This window comes from Ciconia boyciana, chromosome 34 (genome assembly GCF_034638445.1).
Source record: "Ciconia boyciana chromosome 34, ASM3463844v1, whole genome shotgun sequence".
NCBI classification, from domain to species: domain Eukaryota; kingdom Metazoa; phylum Chordata; class Aves; order Ciconiiformes; family Ciconiidae; genus Ciconia; species Ciconia boyciana.
Genome location: NC_132967.1, coordinates 348022 through 374427, shown reverse-complemented (window position 1 = coordinate 374427; position 26406 = coordinate 348022). Strand labels below are relative to the sequence as shown.

Genomic DNA, 26406 nt, shown 5'->3' with positions numbered 1-26406 from the left:
GCCACACCCCCTCCTCCCTGCAGTAGGTGCAGACCCCAAGCTGGGGGGAAGGGGGGGGGGGGGGGAATTTGGGGAAGGGGTGTGGCCTGCCGCTTTGCCCCGCCCCCGATGGGCGTGTCCCGCGGCCGGCCCCGCCCCCGCCCCATTCAGAGCAGCAACTTCCCATTGCGATGGATTTTGAGGATCCGGCCCAGGCGCTGCTTGGCCGTCGCCAGGCCCTTTTTGGGGCGCTTTCCTGCAAAAAAGGGGCGCCCATCAACCCCCCCCATCACTTCCCTGCGATGGGAGGGGGGGGGGGAGCCCCCCAAAACCCCCACCGCCCCCCCGCCTTACCCTGGGCGGCGGCGGGCGAAGCGTGGGGGGGCCGCCGTTGGGTGAGGAAGACTCCGGGTGCCATGGGGGTGGGGGCTCGCCCCGGCTGAGCCACCCCGAAAACCGGCGTCCCCCCCGGGCGAGCCGTGTACTCGTGGTCGGCCAAACTGGGGGGGTAGGGGGGCTCCGGGGGGGGCTCCGCTTCCGGTTCTCCCCCTCCGAGTTCCGGTTCGGGGTCCCCTTCGGGGTCCCCCTCCGCTTCGGGCTCTTCTTCCTCTTCCTCTTCCTCTTCTTCTTCTTCCTCAGGGGAAGGGGGAGGGGGCGGCGCTTGGCCGGGCCCTTCCGGCGCTGCAGCTTGCGGTGCTCCTTTGGGGGGAGGGGGTGTCAGGGGGGCACCCCAAAACCCCCTGCCTGAAGGGACCCCGAACCCCTTAAATGTCCCCAAACCCCCGAGCCCCTCAACACCCCAAACCCCTAAATGCCCCCAAAAAACCCCTGAACCCCTCGACCCCCCGAACCCCTAAATGCCCCCAAAACCCTCTGAACCCCTTAAATGCCCCCAAAACCCCGGTGCCCCTCAACACCCCCAAACCCCTTAAATGCCCCCAAAACCCCCCCAAACCCTCGACTCCCCTGAACCCTAAATGCCCCCAAAACCCCTGAACCCCTTAAATGCCCCCAAAACCCCTCTGAACCCCTCAACTCCCCTGAACCCCTAAATGCCCCCAAAAAAACCCTGAACCCCTCGACCCCCTGAACCCCTAAATGCCCCCAAAACCCCTGAACCCCTTAAATGCCCCCCAAAACCCCGGTGCCCTCAACACCCCCAAACCCCTTAAATGCCCCCAAGGCCCCCCCAAACCCTCGACTCCCCTGAAACCCCTAAATGCCCCCAAAACCCCTGAACCCCTTAAATGCCCCCCAAACCCTCTGATCCCCTAAATGCCCCCAAAACCCCCTGAACCCCTTAAATGCCCCCAAAACCCCCGAACCCCTAAATGCCCCCAACGCCCCCCAAACCCCTCTCAACCCTTTAAATGCCCCCCAAAACCCCCTGAACCCTCAACTCCCCCTTAAACCCTAAATGCCCCCAAGCCCCCTGAACCCCTAAATGCCCCCAAAACCCCTGAACCCCTTAAATGCCCCCAAACCCCTCTGATCCCCTAAAAGCCCCCAAAACCCCCCGAAGCCTCAAAACCCCCTGAACCCCTTAAATGCCCCCAAAACCCTCTGAACCCTTAAATGCCCCCCAAACCCCCTGAACCCCTAAATGCCCCCGACACCCCCCAAACCCTCAACTCCTCCTGAACCCCTAAATGCCCCCCAAACCCCCTGAACCCCTTAAATGCCCCCAAAACCCCCCAAACCCCTACCAGCCACCTGAACCCCCAAACCCCAAATCACCCCCATAACCCCCTCAAACCCCCTTTAGCAGCCCCCACCCCCACCTCCCCCTCCCCGAGCCCCCCAACCTCCCCGCACCCCAAAACTCCCCCCCCCCCCCCCAATCCTACCTGCTGGGCCAGTTTGGCGGCGGCGGCCGCCAGCCCCGTCTCCACCGATGCCACCCGCGTCCCCTCCCGCACCGGGCGGCTCTGCCGGGGCAACGTCGGGGTGACCCGGGCTGGGAAAAAAAAAGGGGGGGCACCCATGATGGGAGGGGCCAGGGCCCCAAACTCGAGGTAACCCCAAATTTAAGGGCTCTTGGGTTCGGTTCCGGCAGGGATTTGGCCCCCCGAAACTCTTAGGGACCCCAAAATCTAGCCCCAGATCACCCAGCCCCCCCCCAAATCCCACCCACCCCCCCTGGGACCCCCAAAACGCCCAGAGCTTCCCTACGCCCCCCCAAAACCCCCAGGGACCCCCCCAAAACACCCGGCCCCCCTCAAATCCCACCCACCCCCCGGGGACCCCAAAACGCCCAGAGCTTCCCTACGCCCCCAAAACCCCCAGGGACCCCCAAAACACCCAGCCCCCTCAAATCCCCCCCCAGCTCCTGGGGACCCCCAAAATCCAACCCCAGCCCCCCATAGGCCCCCAAATCCCCCCAGCCCCTGGGGATCCCCAAAACCCCAGAGCCCCTCCAAATCCCACTCACCCCCTGGGGACCCCCAAAACCCCAGAGCTTCCCTATGCCCCCAAAACCCCCAGGGACCCCCAAAACACCCAGCCCCCCTCAAATCCCACTCACCTCCTCTGGGGACCCCAAAACCCCCAGGGACCCCCAAAACCCCCAGGCCCCCTCAAATCCCCCTCCCACCACCTGGGGACCCCCAAAACCCAGCCCCAGCCCCCCCAAACTGCGTAGGGACCCCCAAAACCCAGCCCCAGCCTCCCCATAGCCCCCCAACCCCCAGGGACCCCCAAAACCCCAGGCCCCCTCAAATGCTCCACACCCCTCCAGGGACCCCCAAAACCCTCAGGCCCCCTCAAATCCCCTCCCACCACCTGGGGACCCCAAAACCCAGCCCCAGCCCCTCCAAACTTCCTAGGGACCCCCAAAACCCAGCCCCAGCCCCTCCAAACTTCCTAGGGACCCCCAAAACCCAGCCCCAGCCCCCCAAACTGCCTAGGGACCCCAAAACCCAGCCCCAGCCTCCCCATAGCCCCCCAACCCCCAGGGACCCCCAAAACCCCCAGGCCCCCTCAAATGCTCCACACCCCCTCTGGGGACCCCCCAAAACCCTCAGGCCCCCCTCAAATCCCCTCCCACCACCTGGGGACCCCCAAAACCCCGCCCCAGCCCCCCAACCTCCCTAGGGACCCCAAAAACCCAGCCCCAGCCCCCAAACTTCCTAGGGACCCCAAAACCCAGCCCCAGCCTCCCCATAGCCCCCCCAACCCCCAGGGACCCCTCAAAACCCCCAGGCCCCCCTCAAATCCCCCTCCCACCACCTGGGGACCCCCAAAACCCAGCCCCAGCCTCCCCATAGCCCCCCCAACCCCCAGGGACCCCCAAAACCCCCAGGCCCCCCTCAAATCCCCCTCCCACCACCTGGGGACCCCAAAACCCAGCCCCAGACCCCCAAACTGCCTAGGGACCCCAAAACCCAGCCCCAGCCCCCCAACCTCCCTAGGGACCCCAAAACCCAGCCCCAGCCTCCCCATAGCCCCCCAACCCCCAGGGACCCCCTCAAAACCCCCAGGCCCCCTCAAATCCCCTCCCACCACCTGGGGACCCCAAAACCCAGCCCCAGCCCCCCAAACTGCGTAGGGACCCCAAAAGCCAGCCCCAGCCCTCCTATAGCCCCCCAACCTCCCTAGGGACCCCCAAAACCCATCCCCAGCCTCCCCAGGATCCGATTTCCTTCGCCCCCCCCCCAAAAAAAAGGGGGGTACCCCAAACCTTTGGGGCTCCAGGGCGCATCATCGGTGACCTTCTTCTTTTTGGGGAGCGATTTCAGAGCCGGGTCGTCCTCATCCGACTCCAGCGAGGGATAAACTGGGGGTGCCAGGAGAAAAAGGGGGGTCAAGGGGGGAGGATCAAAATTTGGGCGTCCCCCTGCGTACCCCCGCCCCCCAAAAAACTCACTGTATTCGGCGTCTTTGAAACAAGCCCCCAAACTGTCTTGTTCATCCATGCTGGCTTCGTCCTCGCTGTCGGTACTTCGGGGGGCTGGGGGCGGCGGGGCCCCAGAAATCCCGGCCCCCCCCCGATCGGGTCCTGAACCCCCAGACCACCAATTTGGGGGGCCCAGAGGGGTCCCCGCCGGGAGGTTGGCCATGCAGAGCATGCCCTGGATGGCTTCGCGGGTGCTGGGGGAGGCGGGGCCTCGCTGGAAAAAGGGGGGGAATTTGGGGGGGTGCAGGATCGGGGACCCCCCAAAATCCTCAGACACCCCCCACCCCCAAAAGAAGCCCCAGACCAGCCGGGACCACCCCAAAAGGCTGAGATCTCCCGGGGAGCGCCAAAGGCCCTGGGGACCCCCAAAACCCAACGTCAGCCCCCCATAGCCCCCCGGACCCCCAAAACCCCTGGGGACCCCAAACCCAACCCCAGCCCCCCAAAAGTGTGTCCCCCCACCTGCTGGGGACCCCAAACCCAACCCCAGCCCCCCAATAGGCCCACACAGCCCCTGCGGACCCCAAAACCCCCAGCCCCCCCAAAGTCCTTCCCCCCTTGGGGACCCCAAACCCAACCCCAGCCCCTCAAAGCCCCCAAAACCCCCAGTGCCCCCAAATTCCCCCCAGCCCCTGGGGACCCCAAACCCAGCTCCAGCCACCCCATAGCCCCCAAAGCCCCCCAAAACCCCCAACCTCCCCTCAAATCCCCCAAACCCCCTTGGGGACCCCAAAACCCAACCCCAGCCCCCAAAGCCCCCCCAGCCCCTGGGGACCCCAAACCCAACCCCAGCCCCCCATAGCCCCCAAAGCCCCCCCAGCCCCTGGGGACCCCCAAACCCAACCCCAGCCCCCACAGCCCCCAAAGCCCCCCCCCCCAGCCCCGGGGACCCCAAAACCCAACCCCAGCCCCCATAGCCTCCCCCCCAGCCCCGGGGACCCCAAAACCCAACCCCAGCCCCCATAGCCTCCCCCCAGCCCCAGGGACCCCAAAACCCAACCCCAGCCCCCCACAGCCCCCCAAAGCCCCCCCCCAGCCCCAGGGACCCCAAACCCAACCCCAGCCCCACATAGCCCCCAAAGCCCCCCCAGCCCCAGGGACCCCAAAACCCAACCCCAGCCCCACATAGCCCCCCAAAGCCCACCCCCCAGCCCCTGGGGACCCCAAACCCAAACACAGCCCCCATAGCCCCTCCCCCCCCAGCCCCAGGGACCCCCAAAACCTCCAGACCCCCCCAAAACCTCTGCCCCCCCACCTGAGTTGGGGGTACTCCGAGCCCCCACTTGCCGACTGGCCTTCAGCAGGTCGAGGATGCCGGCCGCGCTGCCCCCGCTGCCCCCTCCTCTTCCTCCGTCGTATAATCCTCCTGGGGGGCCGGGGTGAACCCCAAAACCCCCCTGGACCCCCCCGCGTACCCCCAAATCCCTCTGGGACCCCTCCCCAGTGCCCCCAGCAGCCCCCAGCCCCCAAAATCCCTCTGGGACCGCCCCAGTGCCCCCAAGCCCCCCCAGCACCCCAAAAATCCCTCTGGGACCCCCTTAGTGCCCCCAAGTCTCCCTCAGCCCCCAAAATCCCTCTGGGACCCCCGAGCACCCCCAAGTCCCCTAGCACCCCAAAATCCCTCTGGGACCCCAAGTGCCCCCCAAGCCCCCCAGCACCCCAAAATCCCTCTGGGACCCCCCAGCGCCCCCAAGTCCCCCCCAGCACCCCAAAATCCCTCTGGGACCCCTTAGTGCCCCCAAGTCTCCCTCAGCCCCCAAAATCCCTCTGGGACCCCCAGTGCCCCCAAGTCCCCCCAGCACCCCAAAATCCCTCTGGGACCCCCCAGTGCCCCCAAGTCCCCCCCAGCACCCCAAAATCCCTCTGGGACCCCCTTAGTGCCCCCAAGTCTCCCTCAGCCCCCAAAATCCCTCTGGGACCCCCAGTGCCCCCAAGTCCCCCCAGCACCCCAAAATCCCTCTGGGACCCCCTTAGTGCCCCCAAGTCTCCCTCAGCCCCCCAAAATCCCTCTGGGACCCCCCAGCACCCCCAAGTCCCCCCAGCACCCCAAAATCCCTCTGGGACCCCCTTAGTGCCCCCAAGTCTCCCTCAGCCCCCAAAATCCCTCTGGGACCCCCCAGTGCCCCCAAGTCCCCCCAGCACCCCAAAATCCCTCTGGGACCCCCCAGTGCCCCCAAGTCCCCCCAGCACCCCAAAAATCCCTCTGGGACCCCCTTAGTGCACCCCAAGTCTCCCTCAGCCCCCAAAATCCCTCTGGGACCCCCAGTGCCCCCAAGTCCCCCTCAGCACCCCAAAATCCCTCTGGGACCTCCCCAGTGCCCCCCAAGTCCCCCAGCCCCCAAAACCCCCAGGGCCCCCCATACCTCGATATCGAAGTCGACCTCTCCCGGCTCCCGCACCCGGTTGGGGTCCGAGCAGGGTTTGGCGCGGGGAGTTTTCGGGGAGCCCTGGGGGAAATTTTGGGGTCACCATAGGGGGACACCCCCCCCATTTTTGGGGTACCCCCCCAGAGCCCCCCAAAGTGGGATTTGGGGGTGGGGGTGGGGTGTTAAGATGAGATGGGGGGGATAAGAGGAGATGGGGGGATTTGGGGGTGACGGGGGATTTAGGGGTGATGGGGTGAAAAGGGGGTCTCTAATTTTGGGGGCCAGGAGGAGCCCGGGGGGAATGGGGGTCCCAAGTGGGAGGCGGACCCCCAAAGTGGGATTTAGGGAGGGGGAGATTAAGAGGGGATTGAGGGAGTTTGGGGGTGATGGGGGCGGCTTTGGGGGGCGGGGAGCAGCGCGGGGGTTGGGGGTTCAGGTGGGGTTTGGGGGGTACGGGGGTTTTGGGGTCCCAGCTCACGGGGAGGCGGCGGGGGCCGCGGCGGGGGGTCTCGTCGATCTGCAGGTCCTCCTCCGAGTCCAGGTCCGGGGGGCTGGGGAGCAGGGGGGACGAGGGGGGCGGGACCCCAACGCCCCGGGCGGCTCCGGCGGGACCTGGGGGGGGGTGTGGTGGGGACCCCCTGCACCCCAAAATCCATCTAAGACCCCCCAAACCCCTATGGGAACCTCCCAGTGCCCCCAACAGCCCCCAAGAACCCCCCACCCCAAACCCCCAAAACCCCTCTGGGACCCCCATCCCCCCCAAACAGCCTCCAAAGACCCTCCCAAGCCCCCAAAACCCCTCTGGGACCCCCCAGCACCCCAAACAGCCCCCAGCCCCCAAACCCCACTGAGACCCCCCAAGTCCCCCAGCCCCCCAAACCCCACTGAGACCCCCAAGTCCCCCAGCCCCCCAAACAGCCCCCAAAGACCCTCCCAAGCCCCCAAAACCCCTCTGGGACCCCCCCAGCACCCCAAACAGCCCCCAGCCCCCAAACCCCACTGAGACCCCCCAAGTCCCCCCAGCCCCCCAAACCCCACTGAGACCCCCCCAAGTCCCCCCAGCCCCCCAAACAGCCCCCAAAGACCCTCCCAAGCCCCCAAAACCCCTCTGGGACCCCCCAGCACCCCAAACAGCCCCCAGCCCCCCAAACCCCACTGAGACCCCCCAAGTCCCCCCAGCCCCCCAAACAGCCCCCAAAGACCCTCCCAAGCCCCCAAAACCCCTCTGGGACCCCCCAGCACCCCCAAACAGCCCCCAGCCCCCCAAACTCCACTGAGACCCCCCAAGTCCCCCAGCCCCCCAAACAGCCCCCAAAGACCCTCCCAAGCCCCCCAAACTCCACTGAGACCCCCCAAGTCCCCCCCAGCCCCCCAAACAGCCCCCAAAGACCCGCCCAGCCCCCAAAACCCCTCTGGGACCCCCCCAGCACCCCCAAACAGCCCCCAGCCCCCAAAACTCTGCTGGGACCCCCAAGTCCCCCAGCCCCCCAAACCCCTCTGGGCCCCCCAGCCCCCAATCCCCCTCACCGTGCCCCGCCATTGGCCAGGAGAATTTGGGGATCCCCCTCTGAATCGGGGTCCGTCTCCTCAGGGCTGGAACTGGGGGGGTCAGGCTGGGGGGGGACCCCAAAATTTAGGAAGGGTCCCCCAAAGTCAGCCACCCCCCACCCCCCAAAATTCCTCCTCACCTCTTCATCCTCATCGGGGGCCGGGGGGTTTTGGGGTCCCCCCTCGTCAGGGGGCGAGGGTGGGGGGGGCTTGCGGGACCCCCCCTTTTTTTGGGGGGGGTACTTAAAGGGAGGTGGGACCCCCCGGGGGGGGCCGAAGGGGGACCCCGATTTCCCGGCGCTCTGCTGGAAGAGGTCCTGGGCGGGGAGAGGGGGTCAGCGAGGGCTCCCAGTGCTGCCCAGTAACTCCCAGTTCCCCCCAGTAGCCCCTCAAAGCTTCTTGAGACCCTCCCAGTCCCCCCTCAGCCCCTCCCAGTCCCTCTCAACCTCTCCCAGTCCTCTCCCAGTCCCATCCCAGTCCCCCTCAGCCGCTCCCAGTCCCTCCCAGTGCCTCCCACTCCCTTCCCAGCCCCTCCTAGTCCCCTCCCAGTCCCATCCCATCCCCTCCCAGTCCCCTCCCAATCCCGTCCCCTCCCAGTCCCTCCCAGTCCCATCCCAGTCCCCCCTCAGCCCCTCCCAGTTCCCTCCCAGTCCCCTCCCAGTCCCGCCCAGTCCCATCCCATCCCCTCCCAGGCCCCTCCCAGCCCCTCCCAGTTCCCTCCCAGTTCCCTCCCAGTCCCCCCAGTCCCCTCCCAGTTCCCTCCCAGTCCCATCCCATCCCCTCCCAGCCCCTCCCAGCCCCCCCAGTCCCCTCCCAGCCCCCCCCCAGTCCCTCCCATCCCCTCCCAGTCCCCTCCCAGTCCCCTCCCAGTCCCCTCCCAGTCCCTCCCAGTCCCATCCCATCCCCTCCCAGTCCCCTCCCATCCCCTCCCAGTCCTTCCCAGTCCCTCCCAGTCCCTCCCAGTCCCCTCCCATCCCCTCCCAGTCCCTCCCAGTCCCATCCCATCCCCTCCCATCCCCTCCCAGTCCCTCCCAGTCCCCTCCCATCCCCTCCCAGTCCCTCCCAGTCCCTCCCAGTCCCATCCCATCCCCTCCCATCCCCTCCCAGTCCCTCCCAGTCCCATCCCATCCCCTCCCAGTCCCCTCCCATCCCCTCCCAGTCCTTCCCAGTCCCATCCCATCTCCTCCCAGTCCCTCCCAGTCCCTCCCAGTCCCCTCCCATTCCCTCCCAGTCCTTCCCAGTCCCCTCCCAGTCCCTCCCAGTCCCTCCCAGTCCCTCCCAGTCCCCCACCTCCACCAGCCGTATCTCCTTCGCCAGCTCCTTGACGAGCTGCCCGGGCCGGACGGTTTCGGGGATCTCGTGCTCGTGCTCCCCCAGCACCTAAATTTGGGGGGGTGTTAAAGGGGGACCCCCCTCTAGACACCCCCTACCAACCAGGGGACCCCCAAATTGGGGGAACCCCCAAAATGGGGGACGCCCCCAAAACCCTTCCCCCAAGAAGCCTGGTTGAACCCGTCCATCCCCCAGTCCCCCGTAGCCCCAAAATCTCCCCGTAGCCCCCAAATCTCCCCATAGCCCCCAAATCTCTCGTAGCCCCAAATCTCTCGTAGCCCCCCAAAATCTCCCTGTAGCCCCCCGAAATCCCCCGTAGCCCCCAAATCTCCCCGTAGCCCCCAAATCCCTCGTAGCCCCCAAATCTCCCCGTAGCCCCCAAATCCCCCGTAGCCCCCCAAATCCCTCGTAGCCCCCAAATCCCGCTGTAGCCCCCAAACTCCCCTGTACCCCCCAATCTCCCCGTAGCCCCCAATCTCCCCGTAGCCCCCAAAATCCCTGTAGCCCCCAAATCTCCCCGTAGCCCCCAAAATCCCCCGTAGCCCCCAAATCCCTCGTAGCCCCCAAATCTCCCCATAGCCCCCAAATCTCTCGTAGCCCCCAAATCTCCCCGTAGCCCCCAAAATCCCCTGTAGCCCCCAAAATCCCCCGTAGCCCCCCAAATCCCTCGTAGCCCCCCAAATCTCCCCGTAGCCCCCCAAATCCCCCGTAGCCCCCCAAATCCCTCGTAGCCCCCCAAATCCCGCTGTAGCCCCCCAATCTCCCCTGTACCCCCCAAATCTCCCCGTAGCCCCCCAATCTCCACGTAGCCCCAAAATCCCCTGTAGCCCCCCAAATCTCCCGTAGCCCCTCAAATCCCCCGTAGCCCCCAAAATCTTCCCGTAGCCCCCAAACCTCCCCATAGCCCCCCAAAACCCCCGTAGCCCCTCAAATCCCCCGTAGCCCTCCCAAAATCTCCCCATAGCCCCCAAATCCCCCATAGCCCCCAAAATCCCTTTTAGCCCCCCAATCTCCCCGTAGCCCTCAAAATCTCCCCGTAGCCCCAAAATCCCCTGTAGCCCCAAATTCCCCTGTAGCCCCCCAAATCTCCCTGTAGCCCCAAATCCCCCGTAGCCCCCAAATCTCTCTGTAGCCCCCCAAAATCTCCCTGTAGCCCCCAAAATCCCCTGTAACCTCCCCAAATCCCCCATAGCCCCCAAATCTCTCTGTAGCCCCCAAATCTCCCCGTAGCCCCCAAAATCCCCTGTAACCCCCAAATCCCCCGTAGCCCCTCAAAATGCCCAGGGGACCCCCAGGGCCCCCAAAATGTGGGGTACCCCAAAAACCTCCCTTTCCCCCACAAACCTTCCCCCACCCCCAAAACCTGCCTGCGTCCACCTATATTCCCCACTATCCCCACCGTAGCCCCCGATATCCCCCGTAGCCCCCTAAATCCCCCGTAGCCCCCCAAATTCTCAGGGACCCCCCAGCACCCCAAAAATCTCCCCCCTTTGGGACCCCCCCTTTTTTACCTCCTTGCGGGTCCAAGCCCGAAAAGCGGCCGTCAGCGCCTTGGCCCCATGGACCAGGTAGGCAGCGGGGTGCCGGCGGTTCTCCCGGAGCCCTGGGGGGATTTTGGGGTGCAAAAGGGGGGACCCCAATATTTTTAGGGATCCCCCAAAAGTAGGGGAGGGGTGGGGGACCCCCCCTTCAAAGCACAGGAGCCTCAGGGTGGGGGTGAGACCTCCAGGAGCACCCCAAAATGGGCTGGGATCTCCAGACCCCCCCCCTCCCCCCCCCATCACCACCCCAGATGAGGATGGGACCCCCAGGGAACCCCCAAAATTGGGGTGGGAACCCCAAAACTTCCTCTGGGACCCCCAAAACGGGGCTGGGAACCCCAAAATTGGGCTGGGAACCCCAGAAGTTCCTCTGGGACCCCCAAAATTGGGGTGGGACCCCCAGAAGTTCCTCTGGGACCCCCAAAACGGGGCTGGGAACCCCAAAATTGGGGTGGGAACCCCAGAAGTTCCTCTGGGACCCCCAAAATTGGGGTGGGACCCCCAGAAGTTCCTCTGGGACCCCCAAAACGGGGCTGGGAACCCCAAAATTGGGGTGGGAACCCCAAAACTTTCTCTGGGACCCCCAAAAGTTCCTCTGGGACCCCCAAAACTGGGCCGGGAACCCCAAAAGTTCCTCTGGGACCCCCAAAATTGGGCTGGGACCCCCAAGACCCCCCCAGATGGGGATGGGACCCTCAGGGGGCCCCCCAAACTGGGCTGGCACCCCAAGGACCCCACCAGGAGGGGGATGGGACCCCACAAAACCCCCTGAGATGAGGTTGAGGACCCCCAAGACCCCCCAGAACCCCAAAGACCCCCAAAATGGGGTTGAGGACCCCCAGAATGCCCCAAAATAAGGTTGGGACCCCCAAAATCCCCGAAATGAGGTTGAGGACCCCAAAACTCCCCTAGGACCCCAGAACCCCCTGAGATGAGCTTGAGGGCCCCAGAACCCCAAAACCCCCAAAATGGGGCTGAAGACCCCCAAGACCCCCCGGAACCCCAAAGAACCCCCAGGATGGGGTTGAAGACCCCAAGAGCCTCATGAAACCCCAAAACCCCTTGGGATGGGGTTGAGGACCCCAGAACTCCCTAGGACCCCCAGAATAGGGCTGGGACCCACAGAACCCCTGCAAGATGAGCTTGAGGGCCCCCAGAACCCCAAAACCCCCCCAAAATGGGGCTGAAGACCCCCAAGACCCCCCGGAACCCCAAAGAACCCCCAGGATGGGGCTGAAGACCCCAAGACCCCCCGGAACCCCAAAGAACCCCCCAGGATGGGGTTGAAGACCCCAAGAGCCCCCTGAAACCCCAAAGACCCCCAGGATGGGGTTGAGGACCCCAAAACTCCCTAGGACCCCCAGAATAGGGCTGGGACCCACAGAACCCCCCAGAGATGAGCTTGAGGCCCTCCAGAGCCCCCAAAACCCCCCAAAATGGGGCTGAAGACCCCCAAGACCCCCCGGAACCCCAAAGAACCCCCAGGATGGGGTTGAAGACCCCAAGAGCCCCCTGAAACCCCAAAGACCCCCAGGATGGGGTTGAAGACCCCAAGACCCTCATGGGACCCACAGAACCCCTGCAAGATGAGCTTGAGGCCCCCAGAACCCCAAAACCCCCAAAATGGGGCTGAAGACCCCCAAGACCCCCGGAACCCCAAAGAACCCCCAGGATGGGGTTGAAGACCCCGGGACCCCAAATCGGGCACGGGGACCCACCTCGGAAGGTGTCCAGGAGGTGCCTCCCCACGTACCAGCAGACGCTCTCGAAATTGGGGAACTTGAAGAGGTCGGCGGTGCTGAGCCGCCTCTCGATCTCGTACGCCCTGGGGGGATATTGGGGCTGTTGGGGGCACCCCACGGCGACCCACGGCGACCCGCGGCGCCCTGCCGTGTCTCACTGCCCCATGACGTCTCGCTGCGCTTCGGCCCCCCCCCCCTCAAAAATTACACTGCAGCCGCCTCCCCCCCGGGTGACAACCACCCCAAAACCCTGAAGCCCCCAAAAATCCCGCAGCCCCCCAAATCACCCCACAGCCCCCAAATCCACCCTCAAGCCCCCAAATCACCCCCAGCCCCCAAATCCACCCTCAAGCCCCCAAATCACCCCCAGCCCCCAAATCCACCCTCAAACCCCCAAATCACCCCCAGCCCTCCCAAATCCCCCTCAAGCCCCCAAATCACCCCCAGCCCCCAAATCCACCCTCAAGCCCCCAAATCACACCCCAGCCCCCAAATCCACCCTCAAGCCCCCAAATCACCCCCAGCCCCCCAAATCCACCCTCAAGCCCCCAAATCACCCCAGCCCCCAAATCCACCTTCAAGCCCCCAAATCACCCCCAGCCCCCTAAATCCACCCTGAAGCCCCCAAAACCGCCCAAATCACCCCCAGCCCCCTAATCACCCCAAAACACCCTAAAGCCCCCAAAACCACCCCACAGCCCCCAAATCACCCCCAATCACCTCGTAGGCCCTCCAAAACACCCTGCAGCTCCCCAAATTGCCCCACAGCCCCCAAATCCCCCCCCACGGCCCCCTCAAGCCCCCCCAACCACCCTGCAGCCCCCAACACCCCCCAAAAACCCCGACGACCTCCAAAACCCAGCCTGAACTTCCCGATCCACACCGAAGCCCCTCGAAACCCCTCAAAACACCCCATGCCCCCCCAAGCGCATCAGCGGACCCCCAACCTCACTCCCACCCCCAAAACCCCCAAAATATCACACCCCCCCCAAAAAAAAAAAACAACCCACTTGAGCTGCATATCGATGTTGAGGCTGTGCAAGAAGTTCCCCCCAAAAGCCAAACAGTCGACGGGGGTCAGCACGGCGTGGATCCAACCTGCCGGGAGGGCACGATATGTGGGGCAGGGGATCACGGGGGTGGTTTTGGGGGTCCCCTAAAGCCCCCCCCAAAATAGTTACCGGTGGGGATGAAGAGGGTCTGGCCTTGACGGAGGGGACAGCGATAACACCGATCGACTTGGTCCCCAAAAAAAAGCTCGCCCTGGTTTCGGGAGCTGCTCCAAGCTTCGAATAACGCCAGGTTGGCCGCCGTGGGTCGCACCAGGTAGAAGATCTTCTCGCCCTGCCGTGGGGCAGCCGTGGGGCAGCCGTGGGGCAGCCATAGGGCAGGCGTATAGCCCCCCAAATCCCCCCTAAACCCACACTAGGGTCCCCGTAGACACCCCTAAGCTCCCCAAAACCCACCTCGTGCCCCCCAGCCCCCAAAGTCCCCCTAAACCCACCCTACAGCCCCTCTACACACCCCAAAACTCCCCTTATAGCCCCTATAGACACCCCATAGCCCCCCAAAGCACCCCTAAACGCACCTTATACCCCCCTAGCCCCCCAAATCCCCCTAGACTCACCCTATACCCCCTCTATCCATCCCCTAGAGCCTTCAGCTCCCTAAACCCACCCCATAGCCCCCAAAACCCATCCTATACCCCTCTAAACATCCCATAGCTCCCTAAACTTATTCTATACCCCTCTAGCCACCTGATAGCCCCAAATCCCCCTAAAGCCCCTCTAGCCACCCTATAGACCCCCAAATTACCCCTAAACCCCTCTAGCCCCCCAAATCCCCCTAAACCCACTCCACTGCCACTCTAGCCCCTTATAGCCCCCAAATCCCCCTAAAACCACCTTATACCCCCTCTAGCCCCCTATAGCCCCCAAATCCCCCTAAACCCCTCTAGCTCCCTCTAGCCCCCCAAATCCCCCTAAACCCCCTCTAGCCCCCCAAATCCCCCTAAACCCACTCCACTGCCACTCTAGCCACCCTATAGCCCCCAAATCCCCCTAAAACCACCTTATACCCCCCTCTAGCCCCCCCTCTAGCCCCCAAATCCCCCCTAAACCCCCTCTAGCCCCCAAATCCCCTAAACCCCTCTAGCTCCCCTCTACCCCCAAATCCCCCTAAACCCACTCTAGCCCCCTATAGCCCCCCAAATCCCCCTAAACCCCTCTAGCTCCTCTAGCCCCCAAATCCCCTAAACCCCTCTAGCCACCCTATAGCCCCCAATCCCCCTAAACCCCTCTAGCCCCCCAAATCCCCCTAAACCCACTCCACTGCCACTCTAGCCACCCTATAGCCCCCAAATCCCCCTAAAACCACCTTATACCCCCTATAGCCCCCCTATAGCCCCCAAATCCCCTAAACCCCCTCTAGCCCCCGATAGCCCCCAAATCCCCCTAAACCCCCTCTAGCCACCCTATAGCCCCCAAATCCCCCTAAACCCCTCTAGCCCCTCTCTAGCCCCCCAAATCCCCCTAAACCCCCTCTAGCCCCCTCTAGCCCCCAAATCCCCCTAAACCCACTCCACTGCCACTCTAGCCCCCTCTAGCCCCCTATAGACCCCCAAATCCCCCTAAACCCCCTCTAGCCCCGATAGCCCCCAAATCCCCCTAAACCCACTCCACTGCCACTCTAGCCCCCTCTAGCCCCCTATAGACCCCCAAATCACCCCTAAACCCCCTCTAGCCCCCCTATAGACCCCCAAATCCCCCTAAACCCCTCTAGCCCCCAAATCCCCCTAAACCCACTCCACTGCCACTCTAGCCACCCTATAGCCCCCAAATCCCCCTAAACCACCTTATACCCCCTATAGCCCCCTATAGCCCCCAAATCCCCCTAAACCCCTCTAGCCCCGTATAGCCCCCCAAATCCCCCGTAAACCCCCTCTAGCCACTCGATAGTCCCCAAAACCCACCCTAAACCCCCTCTAGCCCCCTCTAGCCCCCAAATCCCCCTAAACCCACTCCACTGACACTCTAGCCCCCTATAGCCCCCAAATCCCCCTAAAACCACCTTATACCCTCTCTAGCCACCCTGTAGCCCCCCAAATCCCCCTAAACCCCTCTAGCCACCCTATAGACCCCCAAATCCCCCAAACCCCCTCTAGCCCCCCAAAACCCACCCTAAACCCCCTCTAGCCACCTGATAGCCCCCAAATTCCCCCTAAACCCTCTCTAGCCACTCTATAGCCCCCAAATCCCCCAAACTCCCTCTAGCCCCCAAAACCCACCCTAAACCCCCTCTAGCCACCCGATAGCCCCCAAAACCCCTCTAAACCCCCTCTAGCCCCTCTCTAGCCCCCAAATCCCCCTAAACTCCCTCTAGCCCCCCAAACCCCTCTAAACCCCCTCTAGCCACCCGATAACCCCCAACTCCCCTCTAAACCCTCCCCTAACCCCCACTCCCCCCCGCCCCCCCGGCCCCCCGCCGTACCCTCAGGACATGATACCAGACGGAGGTCCCCGAAATCGATGTGGAAGTCGGTGTGGCTGTCGCGGGCCCCCATCAGACAATACTTCTGCACGCTGGGGCGTTCGCACGCCGACTCCCCCGGCCAGAGATTTTCCACCCACGACAGCTTCCGGACGATCCGCGGCGTCTCCACCAGGTTTGAAAGGCTTTGGGGGGGGGGAATGGGGGTTATTGGGTGCGGGACCCCACATTGGGTGGGGGATCCCCCTGGGGTGGGGGGGACCCCAGGTTTGGGGGAGGTGGGAGATGGGGAGGGGGAGAGGGATGGAGGAGCTGGCGCTGGGGAGGGAGGACTCAGGGTGGGGGGTCCCTGGGGATGGGGGGGATACAGATTTGGGGGGTCCTTGAGGGGCAAATGGGGATGGGGGGACACAAGGGGACAGGGATGGGGAGGACCCAGATCTGGGGGGTCCTTGAGGGGAAATGGGGATGGGGGACACAAGGGGACAGGGATGGGGAGGACCCAGATCTGGGGGGTCCTTGAGGGGAAATGGGGATGGGGGGACACAAGGGGACAGGGATGGGGAGGACCCAGATCTGGGGGGGTCCTTGAGGGGAAATGGGGATGGGGGGGACACAAGGGGGACAGGGATGGGGAGGACCCAGAATGGGGACCTGGCATTGGGGGTCCCTGAGGGGATATTGGGGCTGGGGGGGTAAGGGGGGTTATTGGGTGCGGGACCCCACATTGGGTGGGGGATCCCCATGGGGTGGGGGACCCCCCTGGGGTGGGGGGGACCCCAGGTTTGGGGGAGGTGGGAGATGGGGATGGAGGAGCTGGGGCTGGGGAGGGGCTGGGGGAGGACCCGGCATTGGGAGGGTCCCTGGAGGGGGAGGGGACACACCAGAGATGTCCCATGGGGGTTACTGGGACATACTGGGATGTACTGGGAGGGTTGCTGGTGACATTGGACCCCCCCAGGGGGGTGTCAGTGGTTCTGGGGGGCCCTGGGGTGGGGCGGCCCAGAGATGTCCCGTGGTGGGGGACCAGGGATGCTCTGGGGGTTACTGGGACATACTGGGAGCTACTGGGGCATACTGGGAGGGTCCCTGGGGACACAGGATCCCCCCGGGGGGGTGACACTGGTCCTGGGGGTGTCCCCAGGTTGGGGGGGGGCAGAGATGTCCCATGGGAGGAGACCAGGGATGGCCTGGAGATGCTCTGAGGGTACTGGGGATGTTCTGGGGGATACTGGGACATACTGGGAGCTACTGGGGCATACTGGGAGCTACTGGGGACACAGGACCCCCCGGGGGTGACACTGGTCCTGCGGGGGTGTCCCCAGGTTGGGGGGGGGCAGAGATGTCCCATGGGAGGAGACCAGGGATGGCCTGGAGATGCTCTGAGGGTACTGGGGATGTTCCGGGGGATACTGGGACATACTGGGAGCTACTGGGTGATACTGGGAGGGTCCCTGGGGACACAGGACCCCCCCGGGGGGGTGACACCGGTCCTGGGGGGGTGTCCCCAGGTTGGGGGGGGGCAGAGACGTCCCATGGGAGGGGACCAGGGATGGCCTGGAGATATTCTGGTGGTACTGGGGATGTTCCGGGGGATACTGGGACATACTGGGAGCTACTGGGTGATACTGGGAGGGTCCCTGGGGACACAGGACCCCCCCGGGGGGGTGACACCGGTCCTGGGGGGGGGAGAAGGGTGGGCATGAGGGGGTCGCCAAGTTGGGCTAGACCAGAGACGTCCCATGGGAGAAGACCAGGGATGCCGCGGCGGTTACTGGGCCATACTGGGATATACTGGGAGGGTTCCCGGGAGCGATGACATCACCCACCGGGTGTCAGAGAACTCCAGGCTGATGACGTTGAGGACGCGGTCGCGTCGGGCTCCCCCCAAATAAGCGACGAAATCCCCCAGCCGCATCCTGCAGTCGGCTTGCCTCCCCACGTCGATGACGTCGATGATCTTCTCCGCCCCTATAGATCCGCCCCCCCCAAAAAATCCCCTATAGAAAAGTCAAGGGGACCCCCCCAACCCCCCTCCCCACCCACACCCGAACCCCTAAACTCACCCACGTAATGTTCCACGTCGCGGGGGGTGAAGGTAGGGGGGGGTAAAGTCATTCCCAACCCTTCTTTACGGGCCACCAAGATGGGGACGCTGAAGGTCTTCTCCTCCAGGTACTCCACCGTCAGCTGGGCGCCGCTGGGCCGTAGGAGCACCTCGTCGGCGCTACGGGGGGGTATAGAGGTCCCTATGGAGAGCCTATAGCTCCCCCGGCGTCCCTACCCCCCTCTATAGATGCCCTAAAGGGAGATGATTGCGGGATGGGGAGGTCCTACAAGGGCGTTGGAGGTCCTACAAGGGCTTCGTAGGGTTCTGATGGTGGCTTAAGGAGTGATGCAGCGCCTATAGATCCCATACTGGCTTTGGAAAACTCCTATAGGGCCTCAATACATGGTATAGATGTTCTAAGTCCTATAAGGGCTTCACAGAGTTTCTATATGGTGGCCTAAGGGGCGATGGAGATGATTGTGGAGCTCCTGGAGGTCCTACAAGGGCTTTGTAGGGTTCTGATGGTGGCTTAATGAGTAATGCAGCGCCTATAGATCCCATACTGGCTTTGGAAAACTCCTATAGGGCCTCAATACATGATATAGATGTTCTAAGTCCTATAAGGGCTTCACAGAGTTTCTATATGGTGGCCTAAGGGGCGATGGAGGTGATTGTGGAGCACCTGGAGGTCCTACAAGGGCTTCGTAGGGTTCTGATGGTGGTTTAAGGAGCGATGCAGCGCCTATAGATCCCATACTGGCTTTGGAAAACTCCTATAGGGCCTCAATACATGATATAGATGTTCTAAGTCCTATAAGGGCTTCACAGAGTTTCTATATGGTGGCCTAAGGGGCGATGGAGGTGATTGTGGAGCACCTGGAGGTCCTACAAGGGCTTCGTAGGGTTCTGATGGTGGCTTAATGAGTAATGCAGCGCCTATAGATCCCATACTGGCTTTGGAAAACTCCTATAGGGCCTCAATACATGATATAGATGTTCTAAGTCCTATAAGGGCTTCACAGAGTTTCTATATGGTGGCCTAAGGGGCGATGGAGATGATTGTGGAGCACCTGGAGGTCCTACAAGGGCTTCGTAGGGTTCTGATGGTGGCTTAATGAGTAATGCAGCGCCTATAGATCCCATACTGGCTTTGGAAAACTCCTATAGGGCCTCAATACATGATATAGATGTTCTAAGTCCTATAAGGGCTTCACAGAGTTTCTATATGGTGGCCTAAGGGGCGATGGAGATGATTGTGGAGCACCTGGAGGTCCTACAAGGGCTTCGTAGGGTTCTGATGGTGGCTTAAGGAGCAATGCAGCACCTATAGATCCCATACTGGCTTTGGAAAACTCCTATAGGGCCTCAATACATGATATAGATGTTCTAAGTCCTATAAGGGCTTCACAGAGTTTCTATATGGTGGCCTAAGGGGCGATGGAGATGATTGTGGAGCTCCTGGAGGTCCTACAAGGGCTTCATAGGGTTCTGATGGTGGTTTAAGGAGTGATGCAGCGCCTATAGATCCCATACTGGCTTTAGAAAACTCCTATAGGGCCTCAATACATGATATAGATGTTCTAAGTCCTATAAGGGCTTCACAGAGTTTCTATATGGTGGCCTAAGGGGCGATGGAGATGATTGTGGAGCACCTGGAGGTCCTACAAGGGCTTCGTAGGGTTCTGATGGTGGTTTAAGGAGTGATGCAGCGCCTATAGATCCCATACTGGCTTTAGAAAACTCCTATAGGGCCTCAATACATGATATAGATGTTCTAAGTCCTATAAGGGCTTCACAGAGTTTCTATATGGTGGCCTAAGGGGCGATGGAGATGATTGTGGAGCACCTGGAGGTCCTACAAGGGCTTCGTAGGGTTCTGATGGTGGCTTAATGAGTAATGCAGCGCCTATAGATCCCATACTGGCTTTGGAAAACTCCTATAGGGCCTCAATACATGATATAGATGTTCTAAGTCCTATAAGGGCTTCACAGAGTTTCTATATGGTGGCCTAAGGGGCGATGGAGATGATTGTGGAGCACCTGGAGGTCCTACAAGGGCTTCGTAGGGTTCTGATGGTGGCTTAATGAGTAATGCAGCGCCTATAGATCCCATACTGGCTTTGGAAAACTCCTATAGGGCCTCAATACATGGTATAGATGTTCTAAGTCCTATAAGGGCTTCACAGAGTTTCTATATGGTGGCCTAAGGGGCGATGGAGGTGATTGTGGAGCACCTGGAGGTCCTACAAGGGCTTCGTAGGGTTCTGATGGTGGCTTAATGAGTAATGCAGCGCCTATAGATCCCATACTGGCTTTGGAAAACTCCTATAGGGCCTCAATACATGGTATAGATGTTCTAAGTCCTATAAGGGCTTCACAGAGTTTCTATATGGTGGCCTAAGGGGCGATGGAGGTGATTGTGGAGCTCCTGGAGGTCCTACAAGGGCTTCGTAGGGTTCCTATGGTGGTCCAATGAGTGATGCAGCTCCTATAGGGCTCCTATATGCTGTCCTAATGGCTAATGGAGCCCCTATAGGTCCTACAGTAGCCTTAAAGACTATCTGGACATGATTGTGTAGATTCTATAAGTTCCACAATGACTTTATAGGGTTTCTACAGCAGCATGATGGGTCACGTAGATCCTATAGGTCCTATACTGGCTTAATAAGGTTTCTATAGCGGTCCAAGGGGTGATGCAGCTTCTCTAGGCCCCATAATAGCTGTATAGGGGTCCTATATGGTGCCCTGATAGGTGATGGAGATCCTATAAGTCCTAAAACAGCTTTGTAGGGTTCTTATGGTGGCCTCATGCATGACGCAGTCCCTACAGGCTCTATAACGGCTTAACAGGGTTTCTATAGTGCCCCAATGAGTGAGGCGGCTCTTATAGATCCTATAGCGGTTTTATACAGTTTGTATAGGGTGCTCTAACGGTTCACAGAGCTTCTATAAGTCCTGTAATGGTTTTGTAGGGTTCTTATGGTGGCCTGATGGCTGCTGCAGCTCCTATAGGTCCTATAGAGGCTTTGTAGGGTTCCTATGGTGGTCCATTGAGTGATGCAGCTCCTATAGGGCTCCTATTCAGTGTCCTAATGGGTAATGCAGCCCCTATAGGTTCTATAATGGCTTTGAACGGCATCTGGAGATGTTTGCGGAGCTTCCATAGGTCTTACAAAGGCTCTTACAAAGGCTGAGGCAGCTCCTATAGGTCCTATAATGGCTTTATAGGGTTCCTTTATGGTGCCCTAAAGGCTAATGCAGCCCTTATAGATCCTATAAGGGCTTTAAAGAGCATCTTGAGATGATCGTGGAGCTCCCGCAGGTCTTACGTTGGTTATATAGAGTTTCTACGGGGGTTTAACGAGTCAGGCAGCTCCTATAGACCCTCTAACGGTTTCATAGGGTTCCTGCAGTGCCCCAACACATGATACAGATTCCATAAGCCCTATAATGGCTTTATAGGGTTGCCATAGGGGGGCCTCACGGGTGATGGAGCTCCTATCACTCCTGTAACGGCTTTGTAGGGTTCTTATGGTGGCCTGATGGCTGAGGGAGCTTCTATAGGTTCTATAATGGTTCTATAGCATTCCTATAGTGCGCCGATGAGTGATGCAGGTCCTATAGGGTTCCTATATGGTATCCTGATGGGTAATGCAGCCCTTATAGGTCCTATGATGGCTTTAGAGAGTTTCTATATGGTGCCTCAATGGGTGATGCAGCCCCTATAGCGCCCTAGTAGGCCGTACAGCCCCTATAGGGCTTTCACAGGGTCTCCACAGTGCCCTAATGACTGATACAGCCCCTATAGCACTCTCGTAGACCATATAGTTCCCATAGGGCCATATTAAGACGCCTATAGCGCCCTAACGAGCTCTGTGGACCTTATAGAGCTCTAATACAGGTCCCATGGCACTCTATGAGAACATACAGCCCTTATAAGGTCCTAGAAGACCGTAAAGCCTCTATAGCGTTCTAATATAGCCTCCTTAGCGCCCCAGGAAGCTATACAGCCCCTATAGCACCCCAAGAGACCCTATAGCGCCTATAGGAAAGGAAGATGCCACCCCATAACGCCTCAAGGCTGCCCCCCATACGGACCAAGCCTAAACCCACACGGCACCCATAAGAAGCAGGGACGTTATAGAGGTCCCCGAGGGCTCCTATAGCGGCTATAGGGCCCGTCTCTATACGTCCCCTCACCTGGGGAAGGTCCGGCCCCGTAGCTCCCGGACGAACTGGGCGCTGCCGGTGCGGACGGGGCGACCCGGCTCCGCCTCCGGAGGCTTTGGGGGACCCCGGCGGCGCTTCACTGCGGGAGAAGGGGGGGGCCGGGCACGTATGGATCCATATGGACCCGGTCCCCTATGGACCCATATGGATCTGGTTCCATAAAGCCCCTGGATCGCTGGGGATGGGGGAACCAGCCCAGGGCCAGTCCCATATGATCCCGTATGGCTGGGGATGCGGGAATCGGCCCTGGTCCTATATGGTCCCAGTCCCATATGGCCCCAGCTCCATATGATCCCATACGGCCAGGGATGGGGGAACCAGCCCTAGTCCCATATGGCCCCAGTCCCATAGGATCCCATATGGCTCGGGATGGGGGAAACAGCCCTGGGCCCGTATGGCCCCGGCTCTATATGGCCCCATAGGAGCTGGGATGGGGGAACCACCCCCATTCCCATATGGACCTGGCCCCATATGGCTCCATATGGCCCACGATGGGGGAACCAGCCCAGTGAGACCCAGCCCCCATACAATATGGGTCCCATATGGCCCTATAAGGCCCAGGATGGGGCTACCAGCCCAGCGAGACCCAGCCCCAGCCCCATACAGCCCTATAAGGCCCAGACCTGGTCCTATATGGCCCCATACAGGGAAACCAGCCCAGTGAGACCTGTCCCCAACCCCCCACACCCTATAGGGGCTGGTCCTGGTCCCATACAACCCCAGCCCCATACATTGCCAGTCCCATACAGCCCCATAGGGGAAAACCAACCCACCAAGACCCACACCCACCCCATACCTCCCCAGCCCTATCGGGTCCTATAGCCCAGATCTCGTCCTATATGGCCCCATAAGGCCCAGATCTGGTCCTATATGTCCCAGATCCAGTTGTATATGGCCCAGACCTGGTCCTATACGGCCCTATAAGGCCTGGACCTGGTCCCATATGGCTCAGATCCAGTTGTATACAGCCCAAACCTGGACCTATACGGCCCTATACAGCCCAGACCTGATCCTATACGGCCCTATAAGGCCCAGACCCGGTCCTATACGGCCCTATACAGCCCAGACCTGGTCCCATACAGCCCTATACAGCCTAGACCCGGTCCTATAAGGCCCTATACGGCCCAGACCCAGTCCCATATGGCCCTATACGGCCCAGACCCAGTCCCATATGGCCCTATATGGCCCAGACCCGGTCCCATACGGCCCTGACCCGGTCCTATAAGGCCCTATACGGCCCAGACCCGGTCCTGTAAGGCCCTATACAGCCCAGACCCGGTCCTGTAAGGCCCTATATGGCCAGACCCGGTCCCATACGGCCCTGACCCGGTCCTATAAGGCCCTATACGGCCCAGACCCGGTCCTGTAAGGCCCAGACCCGGTCCCATACAGCCCTATACGGCCTAGACCCGGTCCTATAAGTCCCTATACGGCCCAGACTCGGTCCCATACGGCCCTATATGGCCCAGACCCGGTTCCATACAGCCCTGACCCGGTCCTATAAGGCCCTATACAGCCCAGACCCGGTCCCATACAGCCCTATACGGCCTAGACCTGGTCCTATAAGGCCCTATATGGCCCAGACCCGGTCCCATACAGCCCTATATGGCCACCTGGTCCTATAAGGCCCTATATGGCCCAGACCCGGTCCTGTAAGGCCCAGACCCGGTCCCATACAGCCTTATACGGCCTAGACCCGGTCCTATAAGGCCCTATACGGCCCAGACACGGTCCCATACAGCCCTATATGGCCCAGACCTGGTTCCATACAGCCCTATACTGCCACATGGTCCTATAAGGCCCTATACAGCCCAGACCCGGTCCCATACGGCCCTATACGGCCCAGACCCGGTCCCATACGGCCCTATATGGCCCAGACCCAGTCCCATACGGCCCTATACGGCCACCTGGTCCTATAAGGCCCTATACAGCCCAGACCCGGTCCCATACAGCCCTATACGGCCCAGACTCGGTCCCATACGGCCCCGCCCCGGTCCCATACGGCCCCATACGGCCCCCCCGAGGCCCCGCCCCTGCCCATAGGTCCCGGCCCGCAGGGCTCCATAGGCACTCACTGACGGAGGGGCCGTGCAGCACCTCGCACTGGGGGCAGTGGTAGAGGTCGATCTCGGCCGCCGCCTCCTCCTCCACCCCCACGCAGCTGCGGGGACCTCGCTCAGGCCTCCCAGTGCCTCCCAGTAACCCCCTCTGCCCTCCCAGTGCCTCCCAGTAACCCCCTCTGCCCTCCCAGTGCCCTCCCAGTGCCTCCCAGTGCCTCCCAGTAACCCCCTCTGCCCTCCCAGTGCCTCCCAGTGCCTCCTAGTAACCCCCTCTGCCCTCCCAGTGCCTCCCAGTAACCCCAGTAACCCCCTCTGCCCTCCCAGTGCCTCCCAGTAACCCCCAGTAACACCCTCTGCCCTCCCAGTAACCCCCAGTAACCCCCTCTGCCCTCCCAGTAACCACTTCTGCCCTCCCAGTAACCACTTCTGCCCTCCCAGTGCCTCCCAGTAACCCCCAGTAACCCCTCTGCCCTCCCAGTAACCCCCTCTGCCCTCCCAGTGCCTCCCAGTAACCCCCTCTGCCCTCCCAGTAACCCCCTCTGCCCTCCCAGTGCCTCCCAGTAACCCCCAGTAACACCCTCTGCCCTCCCAGCAACACCCAGTAACCCCCTCTGCCCTCCCAGTGCCCTCCCAGTAGCACCCAGTAACCCCCTCTGCCCTCCCAGTGCCTCCCAGTAACCCCCTCTGCCCTCCCAGTAACCCCTCTGCCCTCCCAGTGCCTCCCAGTAACCCCCTCTGCCTCCCAGTGCCTCCCAGTAACCCCCAGTAACCCCCTCTGCCCTCCCAGTGCCTCCCAGTAACCCCCAATAACCCCCTCTGCCCTCCCAGTAACCCCCTCTGCCCTCCCAGTGCCTCCCAGTAACCCCCTCTGCCTCCCAGTGCCTCCCAGTAACCCCCAATAACCCCTCTGCCCTCCCAGTAACCCCTCTGCCCTCCCAGTGCCTCCCAGTAACCCCCTCTGCCCTCCCAGTAACCTCCTCTGCCCTCCCAGTGCCTCCCAGTAACCCCCTCTGCCCTCCCAGTAACCCTCTCTGCCCTCCCAGTGCCTCCCAGTAACCCCCAGTAACCCCCTCTGCCCTCCCAGTGCCTCCCAGTAACCCCCAGTAACACCCTCTGCCCTCCCAGCAACACCCAGTAACCCCCTCTGCCCTCCCAGTGCCCTCCCAGTGCCCTCCCAGTAGCCCCCAGTAACCCCCTCTGCCCTCCCAGTAACCCCCCCAGTAACCCCCTGTACATCCCAGCCCCAGAGACCCCTATGCACCTCCCAGTAACACCCAGTTCCCCCAGTCCCTCCCAGTAGCCCTCCAGTCCCTCCCAGTGCCCCCCAACCCCCTCCCAGTAGCCCCCTCCTCACCCCCCAGTCCCTCCCAGTCACCCCCCAGTCCCTCCCAGTCCCTTCCTCTCACCCTCCAGTCCCTCCCAGTAGCCCCCCAGTCCCCCCCAGTCCCTCCCAGTCCCTTCCTCTCACCCTCCAGTCCCTCCCAGTCGCCCCCAGTCCCTCCCAGTCCCTTCCTCTCACCCTCCAGTCCCTCCCAGTAGCCCCCAGTTGCCCCCAGTCCCTCCCAGTCCCTTCCTCTCACCCTCCAGTCCCTCCCAGTCGCCCCCAGTAGCCCCCAGTCCCTCCCAGTCCCTCCCAGTAATCCCCAGTCCCTCCCAGTCCCTTCCTCTCACCCTCCAGTCCCTCCCAGTAGCCCCCCAGTCCCTCCCAGTCGCCCCCCAGTCCCTCCCAGTCCCTTCCTCTCACCCTCCAGTCCCTCCCAGTAGCCCCCCAGTCCCTCCCAGTTGCCCCCCAGTCCCTCCCAGTCCCTTCCTCTCACCCTCCAGTCCCTCCCAGTTGCCCCCCAGTCCCACCCAGTCCCTCCCAGTCGCCCCCCAGTCCCTCCCAGTCCCTTCCTCTCACCCTCCAGTCCCTCCCAGTAGCCCCCAGTCCCTCCCAGTCCCTCCCAGTCACCCCCAGTCCCCTCCAGTAGCCCCCCAGTCCCTCCCAGTCGCCCCCCAGTCCCTCCCAGTCGCCCCCCAGTCCCTCCCAGTCACCCCCAGTCCCCCCCAGTCCCCCACCTGCCGTGGAACCAGTCCTGGCAGCCGTCGCACTCGATCATGAAGCGGGTGACATCGTAGGGCAGGCGGCACAGGCAGTATACGGGCACCGAGGCCATGGCCCCCCTCCCCTATAG

General features: G+C 62.2%; 1 protein-coding gene and 1 long non-coding RNA gene across 2 annotated transcripts; both read right to left on the bottom strand.

Moving 5' to 3' along the window:
* On the bottom strand, positions 1–26406 carry PHF8 (PHD finger protein 8). Its single transcript, XM_072848913.1, is given in 22 exon segments — positions 1–235; positions 334–523; positions 526–678; positions 1827–1936; positions 3659–3754; positions 3845–4088; positions 5158–5213; positions 5216–5240; positions 6238–6321; positions 7950–8105; positions 9079–9168; positions 10632–10723; positions 12380–12486; positions 13414–13501; positions 13585–13747; positions 15893–15923; positions 15925–16077; positions 17722–17863; positions 17959–18119; positions 22143–22251; positions 24248–24333; positions 26291–26406. Coding segments are annotated over 22 exon segments (2523 nt in total). The 5' UTR covers positions 26389–26406; the 3' UTR covers positions 1–146.
* LOC140645566 (uncharacterized) lies at positions 6823–7948 on the bottom strand. Its single transcript, XR_012040025.1, has 3 exons — positions 7929–7948; positions 7768–7853; positions 6823–6852 (listed from the first exon to the last, which is right to left on the bottom strand). It is a non-coding gene; the product is annotated as an uncharacterized lncRNA (long non-coding RNA).